General features: G+C 36.0%; 1 protein-coding gene across 7 annotated transcripts in view; it reads right to left on the bottom strand.

The window, feature by feature from the left end:
- VPS13B (vacuolar protein sorting 13 homolog B) overlaps positions 1-18,981 on the bottom strand; it is a 426,582-nt gene that overhangs the window by 138,338 nt on the left and 269,263 nt on the right. For all 7 annotated transcript variants that reach the window (XM_064392805.1, XM_064392810.1, XM_064392794.1 and 4 more), the window contains 3 exons: positions 13,963-14,166; positions 5,251-5,377; positions 3,446-3,589 (listed from right to left, as the gene is read on the bottom strand). In XM_064392805.1, the coding sequence (XP_064248875.1) occupies positions 3,446-3,589; positions 5,251-5,377; positions 13,963-14,166 (475 nt within the window). The remainder of the gene's footprint in view (positions 1-3,445; positions 3,590-5,250; positions 5,378-13,962; positions 14,167-18,981) is intronic.

The raw sequence follows: 18,981 nt of genomic DNA, 5'->3' as shown, positions 1-18,981 counted from the left end.
GGTCTTATAAGTAAAAACACAGCACTGCAGACCTGGCATGAAACTTTTTAGACTATTAAAACACTTGAAGAAAAAAGAGATTTACCCAAAATCACCACTTATTTTTTGTTTTGTTTTCTTTTTTTTTTGTCTACACAATCTTTACAGCATTGCCCTGTAAACCACCAAATACAGTCCATTTGGAAATCACACCTTTAAAGTTTAAACAAGGGGTTGCTATTTGATGACTGTCATGTTTACCTCAATCTGATTGCCTCCTGTGATGAGATGATTGATTCTGAGGACAGAGCACTAGATAACATGTGCTTTGACATTAGCAAAGTTGTCCAAGGCTAGGCAGTTTTCCACAGCTGACTTTTATTCAAACACTTAAGTGTGAACTGAATGGATGGACTGTGAGGTGGGTAAAAACCACACTGGGCCACTAAAACCAGAGAGTAATGTTCAATGTTCCAAAGTGCAGCTAAACTCCAGTTACTGACGGACATTCCCCATGGTTTCATCATGTTTAATGTCTTTATTAAAGACCTTGGCAAGGGCACAAAACATATCCAAAGACAGATGACACCAAACTGGGGGGAGCTGTTGAAACACAGAGGTAGGGGCTGCCATTCAGAGGGACATTGCCAAAATGGAGAAATAGTTTAACAGAAACCTCATGAAGGAAAAAGGGAAATACAGAGTCCTGGACCTGGACATGGCGTTTGCCATGGTTTACCTGACAAGGGGATGATCAAAGTTTGGACTTGACGATCTCAGAGGTCTTCTCCATCCTCAATGATTCTGTGAAATGGTGAGATGGTAAAATCCCAAATCAAAAACTGGCTGGAGGCCAATGCTACAGAATAGCTTTGCAGAAAGGAGCCCAAGAGTCCTGGTGCCTCAACAACTTGAACATGTGATTATTTGAATGTGATCCCATGATCACTTGAACACTTGTCCCTGTAGTGTGGGAGCCTGAGCATTAACTGGGACGCACGAGCAGCAGCACAGCCACTGGATCAGAGGTGAGATGGTGTGATACCTGCAGGTCAACATCCTGAGCACTGTCTTTAGCTTTGAGCTCAACAGCAGAAGAATGACAAACCTGAATGGGCAGGGGATTATCAAGAGGATTAAAAGGTTAAAGCACAGAATTTATAAGGAGAGGGTGAGAGAGCTACGATTTTTCAGAGAAAGAGAAGGATAAGGATGATGGTGGGGTATCTAATTACTGTTTCCATTTACTTAAAGGAGGGCTATAAAGAAGAATAAGTCAGACCGTTCTTGGAAAGGTATTGTGAAATTTTGAGAGGCAACGATTGAATGTTTTATCAAGCAAAATTCTGAATGGATATAAAGACAAAAATATCCCAAAGCAAGGATAATTAAGCACAGGACAATTACCCAGATGGCCATTCCTCTGAGGTAAAGAAAGATTCGACTGAACAACATCCTGAAAAGCCTAATCTAGCTTGGACATTAGTCTTCTTTTGAGCAAAGGAATGCTTTCCAGAAGTGTCTTCAACATAAATTATGCTTTGATTCTTGCAATGAAATAATATGCAGGTGTAAAGTATGAAAAGCTATGTGCAGACTCCTGATTCCATTCACTAAGATGCAAACAGCAGCATACAATCAGTGTATTATGTTTCTTTCTGCTGACTAAAGAAAAACCATAATAAAAATAATAATAATAATAATAATAATAATAATAATAATAATAAAAATGTGCATGTATTACAGGGTGAGGTATTTCACTTAGGCACACAGAGCTACACACTACTGAAGAAGAACTGGACAAAAAGCAAGCAACCAATGGATTTATATTTTCAATATAGTAAATGCAGATGTAGTTCTATGACTTATTAAAGGCAAGGCAAACACCTTGAGGCAGAAATATCCCCCTTATTCATTACAGGAGACCTCAGTGATGCAAGGCAGCAGTGATGCAAGGGAGTTATCGATGAAGAGCAAATAAGTATCTCAGGATGTAGTCAACAAAAGTCTTTCTGAAATTTTGTAGCAAATTCCTTTTAAATTTTTGCAGTCCAAGTAAGTCATGCAGAACTTGTGCACAAAGCCAACTAAAAATTTAAATTCTTGGCATCTATTCAAATCTTCTGATTCTGTCCATTCCACTGACAATGGGAAACCAAATAATTGATTGAAGATATTTCTATATATAATTTACTGTATTCATCTCCAAAAGAGGCCCTGTGTCTGTAAAATATCCAAGGAAAAGGAAAAGACACCGCATTTCTTTTCTACCTTTCATGTTTCCAAATGTTAATGAAACAATGCCCTTTATTTCTTTCTATCTTTGGGAAGAGATAAAGGAATGGGGGGTGATGTGATGCCTGGATTAGCACAAAGAACTTCTGGGATTTTGACAGGGTGAAGACAAAGGAATGTAAATAGTTTGGCTGCTCTAGAGCATTCCTTGCTTCCACGCAGACTCACGTGCAATGCTGGAACTGTGAGATTCAGGAAAGGAAGGAGAAAATCTTCTCCAGGTCTCCCATTAGCCAGATTCTTGGAATAGCTGACTGGGTCTTGCTCAATAACTCTTTCCCCAACTCTTGTTCTTATTTGTGAAGGTACCTCAATAGGTCCAACAGCCATTCCAGTGTTATTAGTGCTTTGTCATTCATTAACACCTACTATCTTAAAGATGCTGTCAGCCTGACTAGATTCCAAGTTCAGAAGATAAGAAATAGATATTTTTTCTTAGGGCAAAAGTTTTCCCTGTCTTCTATTTTTTTGCTTGTTTTTTTTGTTTTGTTTTGTTTGTATCAGCCCAAAAGTGGGCTGTCAAAGTGTGAAACTTAAATTTACCAGTCTGTGACAATGATTGGCTTTCAATATAAACTGAGGTATCAAGTCCCAATAATAAAGTATGACAAAATTCAAGAGATAGCTGCTGATCACTTATCACTAATATTCCAGCTGTTCAGATGCAGGATCCTCACGATGTACCAATACTCTTGCTAAAGAACTATGAAAATATTCAGAGGTAGATTGAATTTTAGGTACTTGAGTCCCTAAGACAATTAATGTGAACAGTAGTTACTAGGCACAGAGAAGATTTATAGTTTACTAGCTTTAGTGAAGGAAAGTGCAGCATGTGAACTCACAAGAAAATACCTATGATTTGAAAGTTCAACAGCAAATAATCTCAAAAACCTACTTCTCAAAAATTTGATAATTTACATAATTCTCCTTGTACATAAGATGTTGCAGAACCACTATAATAACAGCATTTACTGAATAATACTCTTAACACTCTTTCTATTCTTAAATCAAGATCAGAATGCACTTTGCAACTGACCATACAAACAACAAAAAACATGCCTTTCCTTTACCTATACAATTTTTTCTACATGGTACAAACACCTGCTCAGAGCTACAGTACTTTGCAGATGGACTTTTAAAACATCCAGTTGCAAGGCAGGGAAAAACCTACCTCAGTGGTGCTACTGGAAGCTTCCAGTCCAACCATATTAGCTTGTACCAGCTGCTGAAGAAGTTGCACTTGAGCCACACTGAGGAAGAAGTCCAAATTTGTTGTCATATTCACTTCCAAAGAATGACCACACACCAAAATTTCCTGTGAAATTAAGGGAAAATACTATGTAACAGCCATTGGGAAAATAATTTTCACCTTCTATATAACTGTATTGTGGTTCCTTGCTGTAGTCAATACTTAACATTATATATAACATTATATATAGTAGAAATGTGGTCTTTTTAGGAGAAACTGGCATGTCATGCTTCTAAAGGATGTGGCTTATTCCTTGCATGGCTTCAACTTTGCAAGAAAAGCACCTCATGCACAAGGACTTGTTTCCATCTCTTGCTAGTATCAGTGGGCTGTCAGAGTGTCCTTGGCAATGATTCCAATTCTCCTTTCCTTCCAAGAAAAAGATATTCTTTTTTTATTTTTTATTTAAACACAAACTCTGCTTGATTTATAATGAAATCATGTGTTGAAACTCACTGATAGCCAATCTGATTGATTTCTCTTTGCCTGTAAGCCGTTCTTAATACCTTGGCAACACCAGCTGAATAGGCACTGTTTTATTGGTGTTGTCTAGAACAAATAAAGATCTTCACCACTGTTGGCAAGCAATAAAGAGATGAAAAACAGACAGAAGGGGAGAAGAACTGCTCTGTCTCATGAGAAGTTTGCACAGTGCTCAAGCTTTAATCTAAACTAGACCTCTCCCTTCATGATGGAATGTCATCCAGGGAATAGATAACAAGAAGAATGCATCTACAGAAAACACTGAAATTCCTGAACATAAGCATTAGCAAAGCTCAGATTTTTTTTTTAACTTGAATAACTTCTATGCAGCCTAACCATACTGGGGATTTCTATTTCTTTTTTACATTAAATAATTTTCCATTTGCCCTTCTGATGACCCTTTACACAGTATGTGAAACTATTGATTTCTTCTCTCTATGCCCACTTGCTGTTATTTTCCAACAATGTACACCCACTGTATGTTGCAATACATCTCTAGTACCCTTTACACTCCTGTACCAATTTTGCTCTTCTTAGGAGGTAGTTTTTAAGGCAAATTATCCTTACGAGCTGACAAAAATTTTCTGATCTCTTCCCTATATAAAATGTTCTTGAGCTACAAACTAATGGCAGAAAGTCAGCCACACACCTTTTGTGTGTAACCTGCTTCACAGAGTTATTCTTAACTAGCTGAACAACACACCACCAAAAGTGACTGTTAAATCTGAGTGCCTGGAAGTTCCCATGGCAAAGGCAGGAAAATGGATGCTTAGTGTCAACTTGGGATCTTTGAAATCTGGCTAAGAGAACTCAGCTTAACTTTATTACTATAGATAGCATTTTCTACAGATAGCATTTTCAGGTTTCTTTATGAGAAGCTTGTGAATACAATGTTTTGTTATGCTGCAACTCTTCTCAACACTTTTCCATCACAAACTTTTAAAAATATTGCTGGAAATCATTAAATTATTCCCATTTTTGGAAGTGAGAATAGGCTTATCTATCTCTGCCTGGACTACCTTTAGTATCAAATGCTATACAAAAATTCTTTCTCCAGCAGAGAAAGAACATTTCAGCTTGTGACCCTTCTCCAGCTGCCAATTTGAAAATACACCTGAACACCTCAAAAGGTGGGGTGGTAAAAGATTAAGATTATTCATATATTAAAACATAGTAAAGCATATATTAAGATATATTAACATATATTAAAAGTTACACTATTCCTGTAGACACTTCGTACAAACCTCTGTGTGTAAATTCTCTGTAGTATCAATTTTTGTAAAAATAATGGCAGGAGCTGCAGTTATTCGAACGGTGAAATCTGTTAAAATTGGAGTTAAAATAGCTCTCCTTTCCTGATGCCGCCTTATGCTAGGAAACAAAGGGAGAGAAAAGGAAAGGTTAAATTACATTATAAATTGTCGAGAGGCAAAAACTTGCCATATTCTTTACATCCAACACATAGTAAAAATCTTATTCAATACTAGTTTGGCATTTGATTGCTACCTTAATAATCTTTAAATATCATTATTGTTAATAATATTAATTCCAATCCTGAAGGCAGACTTCTATCTTCACTTCACAGAATAAGTGTGTCTAAGTCTTTGACTCTTCAACCTATCTCCAGGCAGACAAGTTTGACACCTGACACTGCTTCTTCTCCTGTTTAATGCACTATACACAATAATTTTACAAAAGATGAAACTTTATTACCAGTATTTTCAAAACTTGCTTGTGGATGCCCTTCACTTTATAAATGGCTGTTTTGAAGCCTACATAACATTTGAATTTGTGCATTAAAAGTCCCTGTTGAAGAAATATGATGAAACTGACACAAAAATGAAACACATGAAAACTTAAAACCCCACTCAACACTAGGACTCCCACATGAAATCAGTAACTATTGTCCAAGATGTTTAGAATTATTTGAAAAACAGGGATGCCAGTCTTCCTCAACTCCTTCTGTGACTGCTTGTTTTTGGTGCTTTTTCAGCTAAATATCAACATTTACTTACCAAGAATATTTGTGTCATTAAACTTGACAACATTTTTGAGCCAGGTGTTTAGTTTTGAGTTTTTTGTTGGTTTCTCTCCCCCATCCCCCTCCACCCTTAACCAAACAGTCAGCCTAGAAGTACAACTCTTATAGATGGATCACTAATAGCTTATGACAACACATTTCAAATGGCCAGAATCTTCTGGGTCAGGTCAAATAAACTATTGCCACAAAATGCCATCTGAGAGCCTCTGATGAGGGAAAAAAATGTAATGAGATCAAGATGTGGTTCAGCCCCTAAAAGAGGATACACTTCAAATTCCAGGGAGACTCCTTCCAGCTTTTGATAATTCTTCTAACTTGTTATTGTTTGTAGCAAATCAAATACCCACATTTCACCAAGGCTAATTCTAAACATCATCATAAAGTTATGGGTATAAGGTAAGTTTTCCTATGCTTACAAAATAGAAAATTGTCAGCTATGAAATGATGGAAGTTTAAAGAACAAACTACATGGCTTTAGAGAAGAAGTTAATAGATCCATGTAGGACTCTTCATCAGCATGTCAGTTACATTTCCCTGTATTAACTTTAATTTTGCCATCTGTAATGGAGACATGGCAGTCCAGGCATCAGTGTAAATCACACAAGTGAGCCAGACATGAACTATGCAATCAATTAACAATTAGTCCCTACCATCAGCTAGAGTTATCCATGTTAATATTATTAACCAATATGCTTATATGCTCATCTATGCAGAAATTACTTGACTGCATGCAGAACAGGTATTGAAATCTCTTGATTAAGAAGGGGTATTGTGATGCATAGTCTAGTAATGGTTCTGCAATGGGTTCTGTAGAAAAGCAAACAATCTCAAATGCTGAGGGTTTGTTAGCCAAGAGTTAAATCATAACCTGAGGTGGAATTCAGTCTACTGCAAAAGATACAAAATTCATACTGCAGAAGATACTAAATTTATTTTAGTGCTTATGCTATTTCAATTTTGATGCTTTAAATTCTACTAATAATTTTTTAAGTGTCCTCAAAACATGTAGAAGGGATGGCGATCTATAAGGGAATATAAATTATACAGTGGAGGTAGGCCTGAAAGGTTTTAAATTTATTTAGGACAACAGTGTACAGAAGTTAAGAGCAGATGCCACAGAGATAGTATTGGCAGAGCACAGCTGTAATAAACTTTTGCCTCAAATGGCCCTCACTGCTGAGAGGGCTGCACACTACCTCAAGAAGTGTGCAGCTTAAGAATAAGCCAATTAGTGAGTGGAGAAAACTACCATCTTACCTTAAAAGCTTTAACATTTTGATCAGCTATATCTCTGTTGAGCTCTAATGATGGCTTTTAGAACAAGGTTAGTCTCATTAGATCCCCAAATTAGAAATCAGACTTGTTAGTGGCTAGTGAACATTTTCAACTTGAGAAAATGGTCTGAGATTTTGGAGTTCTAACAATTGTTTCTCTCCCTGTCACCACCCCCATTTTAGTTTCCAACTAAATTATTTTCTACCCAGTTCCTACTTCCCCTTCTCAATGGATGAGAAATAAATGCCTTTTTCTTTCAGGACAATGAGAGAACAATTCTATGAAAGAACTTGCAGCTATAACTATACTAGAATACTTGAAGTTTCTTGAAATGCTAGTAAGTATGATTTTAATATATACAACAGAGCTGTAAAAGCAAGTTATTTGTTGAACTTCAAACCCTCAATTCACTCTCTTCAATCACTGATCAAATTATTTTTCAGCTTATGCATATTCCCATATCTTAATTTTCATATTTTATACTATTTATACTAGATACTCAGTACACTGCATCTCAAAGGACATTTTTGGCAATATATGTTGATTACTGCTTTATTTTATTTTATTTTTAAAATCATCCTTATGTGCTATCGCTGTCCAGCTCTACTCACTACATTCTGAATTTCTTGTGGGTGAATTTGAACCTCAGCCAAATCAAGTATTAGGAAAATAATTGTAAGTACAAACAGAAGGCAAACAGAGCACAGTAAATAATGAAGGGAGAGGATATGAGAAAGAGTACAAAAGGAACAAAGAAACAAATTCCACTTTGAATTATTGAGTCTTCCACACTGCACCTAAGTGCAAGGCTAACTTAACACAGGTGTACGCCACATGAGCTTATGAAAAAACTTGATTGTGAAGAGTGTAATGATGGCTCTATGTCTGCAGCACATTCATTCCCTGGTTCATTTATGCATCTGTTATATATTTGTCTTGGAAAAAAAAGGAAAAGCTAGTATTTTAAAGATGTTAAAGCAGTTGATCATCTACACTTAAAAGTAAGTGCATTTGAAAGACCATATGCTAACGCAAAGGAACAAGGCAGTTAAGCAACTGTGATAAGGTTTGGAGGTGCCTTAGTGCAGAATCTGGGCTTTATCTGCACAATAACACAAACCCTGGTTATGGACCACAGATCCACATTGCAAAAATACAGGACAAAAATAGTCTCTGTCCTCAAAAGCTTACAATTTAAGTATAAGAAAAAACACACCCACAGACAGGGAACTATAAGTAAACTACTAACAGCAGCACACGTAACAACATCCATACAGTGGCAACCTGTCTTATGGTTTTTATACTATACTATAACAGAAATTATTTTTTGGAAGGATTTCGAATAAAGCATTGCAGTAACAGTGTGAATGTTCACAGCAAACACCTTTATAACACACAGCACTGAGCAAGGCAGTGCCTCTTCGAAACACTGAACGCCTCAGTCTTGGTAAGTGACATGAAGAGGTCTGATGAGCAGGGAGTGTAGATGAGTCAAAACAAATGAAAGAAGACATGAAAAGGGAAATGGATAGACAGGGGGTCTGGAAGTACTGTGAAAGCAAAGACATCTAATGATTAATATGACAAAGAATGTTGTGGGAAGAAGAGAGAAAAAAAAATGTGAAGAACAGAATTTAGCAATGGGAGCAACATTTGATTACATCAAATCAAATCATCAGCATTTGATTATATCCAGTCAGAAGCACGTTGAATTTATACAAAGAGGAAGGACTGCCAAAGAGATTATGTTGCCCTAATTAAGGAGATGCGATGATGTAAGACTGGATAAGCTGAGAAAATGCACAAGTAGGACTAAGTCCTACTACTAGGACTCTGACGTGGAAAACACTAAGCAAAACAAACAGAAAACAGGCCAGTAACAGCTAAACATAATTTGATGTGAAATTTGGAAATGTTTACCTTATTATTAATTGTATTTTTTTCTTAATAATATCTTATTGAATCTAGACTTTGAGCCCCTATTTACTTAAAAATTCACTAAGTCAGGGAGAAACTTGTATACATTCAATACGTGAATAACAATCAAAAGCACATTTGCACCATGTAATTTTACTAGCTACAGAAAGATGAGTCCTTATGGAGAATTTTGTGATGTGAAAAAGAAAAAAAACATATTAGCATGGAATAGGCCACATATTAAAAGTGTTCTCTAGTACTATTGAGGCAGGCAAAATGTCAAAAGATGTTATTTAAGACAGCATGTTAACTTGAGACTTATGAAAGAATTTTCTCTTGCAGGCTTCCCATATAGCTGTTTAAATCAGCTAATCCCTGATATACAAATGTATTAGGAAGGCATTAGGATATCTAACTACTAATGACTAATTCACATCCTTTCAGCTTTCTAAGGTGTTGCAAAGACATGCCACATGGCAATAAAATAGGATAGCAACATTTTGAGGACCATCTAATAACCAAAATTTGAAAATAAACAAGTATACACTACCTGGCTGTAAAGAATTACTATTTTTGTATTATAAGACCTCAGTAAAGCTAACATCTATCTTATAAAGAATACTGTGCAGCATTTCTTTGCTGTGGATTAATACAAAAAATAAAACACCCCAGCTTATTGAGAAAGGCTTTGTACAATATAAATACAAGCACAACTTAAGGTACCACAAAAGACAACAATTAAAATAAATTGCTGAAAAGAAATGCATTGCATTTTATTCCAAAAGATTCAAGGGGAATGCCCCTACTTCCTTACACAAAGATCTAGAGATCAATTTTTTTCTGATCTTTCTCATTAGAACTTGGCAAGCTGCCAAGAACTTTCCAAAAAAGCATGAAAATGAAAACTATTCAAAGAAAAATCTGCAGGAAACCTTTCAGAGGATCCTTGCAGTGGTATTTTGTCCAGTTTTGTACAACAGATCATTGGCTCCCTGATGTACTCCGTGAGAGCTGTTCCAGATGGTGGTATGCCAAGGACAAAACTGTAATGCAGTATATTGCCACACTCAATTCATTACCACACAGAGAAGTAATGCGTTTAAGCTCAATTATTATTTTTTTTAAACAAAGTTTATTCAGGCTGCAGGAAGCAGAAGTTGCTGCTGGGAGCTGTAGAAGGATTGCACAGGGATGGGGGCGAGGCCTCAAGAGAGGATATATTTCTTTATTTCCTTCAGGGCTGTTGTTTTTTCCATTGAGTGGAGGGAGAGGGAGGAGGAGATCTGCAAGCTGAAAAAGCAGTTTTCAATCAAGAAAACTTCTTTCAGTTAAGTACTCCCAGCTCCCCACATGCTGGTTGGTAAAGGGAATAAATGTGGACAGGTTTCATTTGTACATAACCTTATTAGAACTGTCTGACTGTTTCCAGTATTCTTTTTATATATTACACCATTAGGGAGCTTTTTATAACATCCATGGTGAAGTATAAACATTTCATAATGGAAAGAGTTATGATCCCTGATCCTCAGTACAGCACAGCATCTCGACAGTGCTTTCTGCAGGACTGCATCCACCCTACCAGAGAGTTCCAGTTCCCCCATTCTCCTTGGCATGACCTGCAGAGACACAGGAGGGATCACAGCAGCATTTCACTGTAGCCCCTCTTGAAGAATATTACACTAAACACCTGCAAGTATTCAACAAGTTAGAGTATGACAGCTTGCTTTCCAAACTGTGGTGTAAAGGTTGGGATGGGGGGGGGATGGAAATCAACCCCTTAACATATTAAGTACTAGAAGAACTGAACTCTGGAAAAAGTGGTGTGAAAACTCAAAGGATTTACTTTCAGAGTAAAGATTGCAAAAGCATTTAAATGATAAATTATGTCAAAAGCCTTCAGATACTTGTTTGTGTGATATCCATAGATCTCCGACTTAAAATGGTTTGATTTTCATGCAAATTTTTAAAATGAGACCAAATTTCAATTGTAGATTAAATTACAACATAATTTATTTAAAAATTTCTGCAATTTTAGTTTTAAATAATCCAATAATGCTTTTAAAGATGGGAATGGAAAAGGAATGGCTGGTATCTACGCTGAAGTTTTCTGTAAAGTAACTACAAAAAACCTGGGAATAGGTTGGATTCTATACTGCCTCACATAGCATTAAAGTATTACAAAAATGAGGGAAACAGATTCCAAAGAAGAATCTTTAAACTCAGTGATTCTAATATACCACAGCACTGGATAAGAATAAACAGAAGTATAGTAAAACCAAACCAAGAAATTAACCCTAAAAAAACTCAGCAAAAATAATTCATTGTGTTCCAGGTTTAACATATCTAAGAAACTTAAAGAAATCTAAAAAATGGTATTAAAATTAGATTAAGGCATAAAGCTTTTGTGGTATTTCCAGTAAATATTAAGATAAAATTAACCCTGGAAACAGTAAACACCACGTAAAACTTCCAGCAGCCGCCCTCTTGGTGCATGCTGGAAATAGTGCTGTGGATGGCAGAGCTCAGTGCAGGTTCTTCCAGTTCTCAACACATCACTTCCACAGGTCATAAAATAACCCAGATACAGCAAAACTGAGTGATAACTAAAAAGCAAAAATGCAAAGATCCTGAAAAAGCTTTAGTAAATATGTAAAATTTAAAACCAAAAGGATAAGAAAGCATTCATACTTTTTCTTGAAAACATACTGGAATTAAAATTCTGTAATTGCACACCAGAAAGGAAAATCTAATACATGTCATTACAACTGTTCCAAATTAAAACCTAAGTAGAAGATTCATTCAAAAGCAATTTTAAAACAAACATACTTATTTGTATTCTAATAAAACTTCATTTTGGAAGTCTGCTGAGGAAGGATGTCCAAACAGTAATTGGAAGAAAAATGAAAAAGAGAACTCACAATTGTCTGTAACAGCTGCTTCCCTTGTCCTATTAGCTTTACAGGAATCCCACCAAATTTCCCATCTGAATCTATAACCATAACGCTCAGACCCACAGTGTGCTGCAGTGGGATTTCAGTCACCAATGGCAAGGAAAAGGAAAGCCAACCTCTCAGTGGCTGGTTTTACTATCTTAGCTTAAGTTGCAAATTGGCTGCAAGTCCTTTGGAAAAGAACGTAATCTTATTTTTCAAAATATTGCAGTGGATGTGGAATTTTGGGATAAAGAACCTCACAATGAACTTGCTCAACATAAAGGCCCAACTAGAAAGTCATACACATTTCTCAAGGCTAGGAATTTAAAATTAAAAACGTCTATGGAATTATATGAATTAAAAAGATAAATTGCTAAAGACAGTAAAGAACAACATGATCTTATATATATTTCTGTGTTAAAATTTTTATCTACACTCCTGTGACTCCTTGTAATTTTATAATTTCTTTGGTTAGAACTGTTTTTCCTGCCCTTTGTTTTTCAATGATAAACTGGAATTTATTATTGACCACATCTTTTTCCTGCATGCTCTCCTCCAGAGTGAGCTTATCTGCCCTCTTGGCCTTGCATCAATACATCACTTAAAAAGCTCAGTGTGTGTGCCATCCTCATGCAGCCTTTGCTACAACTTGCCTTACTTTCAGAAACATCTGAGAAAAATCTCCCATTTTTCTGAAAATTAAACCAGAAGTAGTTATTTCTGGATGATTCTGCCTGTTTCTCTGTATCACTTTTAGGAACTCATGCCTAAATGGAGATAGGAATTATACTTTAGGAACTATAAAAATATGCACATATTTAATAAAAATCAGATTGTTTCTGAATGAATTAGATAGAAAGGACTTTTATATGAAAATAAATAGCTAAATGTAGAGGCAAAGAGGCATTTACTAACAGAAATGCTTCTAAATCCACAAAATTACATTTGAAAGCTTGCTCTTGGCCATCAGACCATATTCCTGCCACTTTGAAAACTGAAATCTGCTACACAGTCTATAAAATTTAGTTTTAAAATACTTACATGAATTTTTAAATATAAAAAAGTATATTAAAACCAAAATAAATATTTGAAATCTTCACAAATTACCAATTAACCCCCCCAATTTTATGTTTGAAAACATCAAAATTTAAAATAGCAGGCAAGTGTACGCATGCTTTATCTTTCAACCCTGTTTAACCAGAGGGTGGGGCTTTGTGTGCACATATACAATACCCAATAAAGGAAACTTAGCTGAAATATCTAATTCTCAAAATTCATCTGGTTTTAGTTACAGAAGTGCAAAAACCAGTTCAGAATCAATAGGAAAAGTTCTACTTTATCCCTCTCTAATTTAGAAATGTCTAAGCTGGTTTTACTCAAGCTTTGTAAAAACACAAACAAAAGAAGTTTAGAAAAAAAAAGAAAAAAATAGACCACCACTACCACCAAAACACACCCTACACCCAAAAAAACCCCAAAACAGAAGCTCCTATGCTTATAGAGACTGACAGGCTGAAGTCTCAGCCCTGGAGTTATTTTTATGGACGGACAGCAAGTCACTTGGAGAAGAGCTTATAATGGAAGCCAAGCACACAGTAACTAGACAGTAACTACAGTGTAACAACAACAGTAATATGCATTTCAAATGTGTAATCCAAAACTCCAGGGAAATGTGCTTGTAATGTAAAGCAAAACCAGTATTGAATTATTTAATTCAGGTATACTGTGCATGCTCTCTGCAATATTTATGGTATTTTCAGAAAAGAGTAAGTCTTTAAAAAAATCCCTACCTACTGGCCATGTTCCATTCAAGTGCTGGATTTTGAGAATTTCTCTCAGTCTCTGTCAAAACCCCTCCTTTTCCATTTTCTTTCTCTGGTTTCAACTGATTCCAATAAGCAGTACCGATGTTGATAGATTGAAGATCTATTTGGTATTGTCTGTCTTCAACCTCTGATCCAGGGTCTCGAAGAATTCCTAGATTTAGTGCTCTCCTGTAATGTCAAAGAAAGGAAAAGAAATCACCAAAGGTCAAAATCAGACCAATCAGATATTTCTTCACATCCAAATTAAGAAAATGAAGGTACCAATTTCACCATTTTTGTCTACATTAAGCATTATTTTAATTTAAAATCTTCAAAAATATGCATCTGCCTCTTTCCTATGGAATTCAATGGGAGATCTGCAAATGAACATACTCCTAAATTTAGCCAGATGTGCTAGTGCATCGACTTCATTGCTCTTCCAAACAGACCGGTATGAGCAGCCTTGTGGGGAAGCAGGACTGATTCATGTCTCCTGAATGGATACAGGATGTCACATTCTAGTCCTCAAAAAGAACAGCTACACACCAGTCTAACCACAAAGTATAACCAACTGTCCCACTGTTCAAATTCATCAAAGAATAAAAATTAGAAAGAACATTCCAAGATGATGGAAAAACAATTCAATCCTTTTACCACTGTATTTCAGCACAGTGTTTTTCAAATAAAATTCTTCTAACAAGTGAGAAAAAAGCATTTTTGAGTGAACCACATTCCTTGTGGATTCCTTTAAAGTCTATGACATTAGATTTTACAAAGTACTTCAATCTTGAGCTGAGTTTTGGAAACAGTCAAACTCAACTTCAACAAAACATTCAAGAGCTATTGAATGAGACCATTCAATTTTACCTGTGACCAGTAACAGAGGAGTCTTCTACTGCCATTCGTCTTCTGCTAATAAGCACTGGGAAATACTAAAAAAAATTATCTTGCCCTTTCTATACTTCTGTGCACTGCTCATTTGATATTAAAACAAAAATTTACCATTATATTATTGCTGCTTTTCAAAATAAGGGAGCAAGGAGATATTAGCTTTTTTTTTTCCTTCAATCTATGATCACAAATTGTAGTCTATTTTTATTGATTTCATACATCTGCCCTGAAGCTTAAGCTCCTTGTTGTATGTGACATCCAATCTACTGTTCTGTTCAAGGTCTTGGGCCAACATGATTTAGTATACAGCTGCTGTCTTCACAGAGAAATTAACAGTTCTGCAATTTTTTATGAAGTTGATGCTAATAATCTAAACATTAATAACTAGTAAAGTAGCACATCCCAAACTGCAAACTCAGGAGGACAGGTATGCAAACTATAGGTATGCAATCTGTTTCAGAGTGCAATCCCAGTGCTGCCCAAATCCAAATAACAGTTGAAACTGCTAATACACTGCCATTGTCACCAATGGAGTATGTTAGCAATTAAGAAAATTAAGTAATTAATCATATGTACCCACAGAGGCATGTGGATGACAGGAAAGCCATTTTGATCAAGTCATTCCTGGTGAGGCAGTGTGATGGCATTGTTCAGTAGTCCCTATAACTTTCTAAGTGCTTAGAAAAATGTGCACTGAAAATCTGTTATGTCAGTAGTGGTATTTCAAAATTAAATGTGGTTTCTTAAAACTTAAGAATGTGTTTGTCAACTTTCCACACAGAGAGACCTAACCACAACCACTGTGCCTTTTACTATTCTTTCTAAGGCATTATTTCATCAATATGGATGCAGTTTTTTTTTTTTAAAAACCCACCACAGTAGATTGTTGTATGATCCAATGTATATTTTCATACTTTGTCTAATACAAGCAAATACTGGAATATTTGTTTTGTGAAATATTATTTAAAGCACTGAATTACATATTTTGGGAAATTTGCTTGCATATATAAAACAGAGTATGATACCATGGTTTATGTGCATAATGGATTGTTCTCCCCTTTACTTCACAATGAGAATTTCTCATTTCTTTTATGAGCAGCTTGATAACTTGCAGTAGGCTGACCTAGATATTCCTTAGAATCATTCAGCATAACCATGACCTTGGGAACCAAATTCCTCGAGCACAATATGTCTGTATGTACTAATCTGAAACTCCCCACTGTGACTGCCTTTCTTACCCTTACAAATTCACTTATTTTAATATAAACCACAACAAAGTCACTCTTTGGCAAAAATCTTTAGGTGCAGCAAAATATACAAGGGCATTATTTAAAGACAAGGTATTCGTGTATTGTGTTGCTGGTATCACATTTGTCTGCTGCATCTTTTTTTAATGCACTTTGGGATACTACAGCCTAATATTTTCAGCTTGAATATTTTCATTCTGATATAAAAGTTCATATTTGCATTATCATACTAGTAACAATCTCCTATATACAATACAAAACTCTTCTTCTGATCCTTCAGATACACTTTTGAAATCCAAGCATACTGTGTTTCTGTAGATAACCCACTTCAAGAAACACATATTTTACACGCACATGTAAAATACAAGGATTAGTAATTAACTGATGTTTTGATGAAGCTCATTATGGCTTTCAGAAATTGCATCATGCCAATTTTATACAAGGATCAAAATATAGCTTTTTCCCAAATAAGTTATATATATATATACAGGCATTTATATAAGTCCTCATTTCTAGTTTCCCATATCAACACTTTACATACAGTGATTTACATAAGCACTCATTTTTTGTTTTCCATATCAACAATTGTCCTAAGTATGCCTCCAATTTATTAGTTGTATGCTTCCTAGAAGGATGAAGGTAGGCTAAACCGCAGAAAACCTGGCCTAATCTTAAGTACACATTCTTTTTATGAACTCGGAACCCTTTAAAATCCTTGCAGAAAATAAATACAGGAAAACAGAGTAAGCCAAATTCATGACTTCTCTATCTCCAGCATAAGTGATGTTTTATCAGCTGAAATGTACTGTAGGGGTTACAATTTTAATTGCTTCCCTCTTCTGAAAACAACTTCACTATCTCATCTAATCTTTGGGCAGGTGGTGCACAATACAACAGTTGGTCAACAGTACAGCAAGATCACAAGCAACTAAAGACAACCATAAGCATGTAACAGGAAACACAGGTTTAAAGTTTTTATTTTTTTTTAATTGATTTAGTGTGGGTCAGGCTTTTTGTATGTTTATTTAAGAAGCAGCTCATGTTGAACCAGTTACTACATGCTGCTGAATAAGCATAATTCTGAGACCCACAATAAAGAAGTTAAATTTATTCACTTGCAGCTCATCTGAGACCTACAAAAAGCTAACCAAGCCAGGAAAATGGCAGTTAAAGACTACACATTATGTAATAATTAAGAAATATTTGCAGGCTTTACACAGAACAGCTACTTTTTATTAGTACCTACTGCATTTCTGTGTGCACTGATTTCTGCTTCCATGTAGAGATAACAAACCTATCTACCCAAATTTCAATTGTTAAAGGTTTTGCCTGGTGGTAAAAGATCCTTCCTATCCTAATTTAAAAATAAAACAGAAAGTAAGCTTGGATAAATACATAATAACCTATGGCACATATGTAGAAGGACCCCTTCCTCTTCTGCTTAAGCTTGTGAAGTCCCAGGCTAGATGTAGTCTGAAAGCCCCTCACCCATGCATGAGATGTGACTGACCACTGTAGAAATCACAGCAGTATTCATCACTGACCTAGCGCACCTGCACTGCCTTTTCCCCAGCCCAATTCAATAAAGTTTCCTCCTTGACAAAGCCATTTGTATTGTACCAAACAGGGAAACTGAATCAAGTGTTTCTTAGGGACACCATGGACTCCATGTGGAATGAGATGCTATAGGTGTTAAGAAGAGCACAGAACAAAAATGTGGTAAACTGAGAGAATCTATGACAACAACACTGGCCTTTGAGAATGCTAAGCTTCTATAAGTAAAACCTCAGACAGGAATCAGCTTTTCAAACAAAGGCAACTACTTTTTTTTTTTTTTAATTATACCAAATAGTATAATAGATGTCTTTTTGTCACAGAAAAGTTAACACTTGAGCCCTTTGGAGAGAGACAGAACTTCCCCAACATCACACAAATATAGAGACATGATCTTAGTACTAGAATAAAAAACCATCCTATAGTATGACTTCTCATGATGGAAGTCCTGCATGTGCCTAAATTTGGAGTTATTAAAAACACTTATTTGTGAGGAAGATGGAAAGAAGAACGAGAAGTTAAGCAGAAAGAAAAGGAGTGCACAACACTTGTCAAGAAGACAAATCATACAATCAAGACACTAAGGCTGAAATTAAAGAAAAGAACGCTTTAGTGTTGCAAGAAGAGAGAAGGAGACATCTTTAGGCAAGAAGAGAAGGTCCTCACATGATCCTGGGTATATATTCTGCCACTGAGTGACACACGTCTTCCAGAACAAGGGTAACCTCACCTCTGCTTTCCCATCCTGCAATCTGTCCATAGGGAGACTTGTGGTGTAACAAACAGTGTTTTATGACAGCCAGCATGTTGGAAACAATTTATTTTAGTCTGGATCAGTAGAGTAGGCTTTCAAATGCCATTAGCAGTAAACTCCAATTCTCACTGTTTCTGCCTCTTTTCCCCAGGAACCATGCCACACATGACTGGTTTTGTTGGCAGCTGCTCCTTCTCCCCTCTCCAGCTCAGCCTCAGAATAACACAACTACTGTCCCATCTCTGTAATTGCTGGCAGCATACTCTGGACTGGGTACCAGCAATGTTTTATTAAATGAAAATATAAACTGAGTACAGTAAGGCTACTTTGCTTAATGCCTTTCTGATTAGCAAGTGATATTATTGATGACAGGAATCTGTTCAACAATGAAAACTGCATTCTGTCTGATTAGTCCTAGTGTTGTGATCTGCACAGCCAGATACATCAACATTATCTACAGAAGACAGCAGATGGCAGATGTCCTATAAGGCAGGGTGGTTAAGGTACTTGGGTTCATCTTCATATGTGTAGGACTTTTGTAAAAAGAAAGCATCAGTG

Source organism: Passer domesticus, chromosome 1 (genome assembly GCF_036417665.1).
Source record: "Passer domesticus isolate bPasDom1 chromosome 1, bPasDom1.hap1, whole genome shotgun sequence".
NCBI classification, from domain to species: Eukaryota; Metazoa; Chordata; class Aves; order Passeriformes; family Passeridae; genus Passer; species Passer domesticus.
Note: the sequence above shows the minus strand (reverse complement) of the source record. Positions and strands in the feature narration are given on the sequence as shown.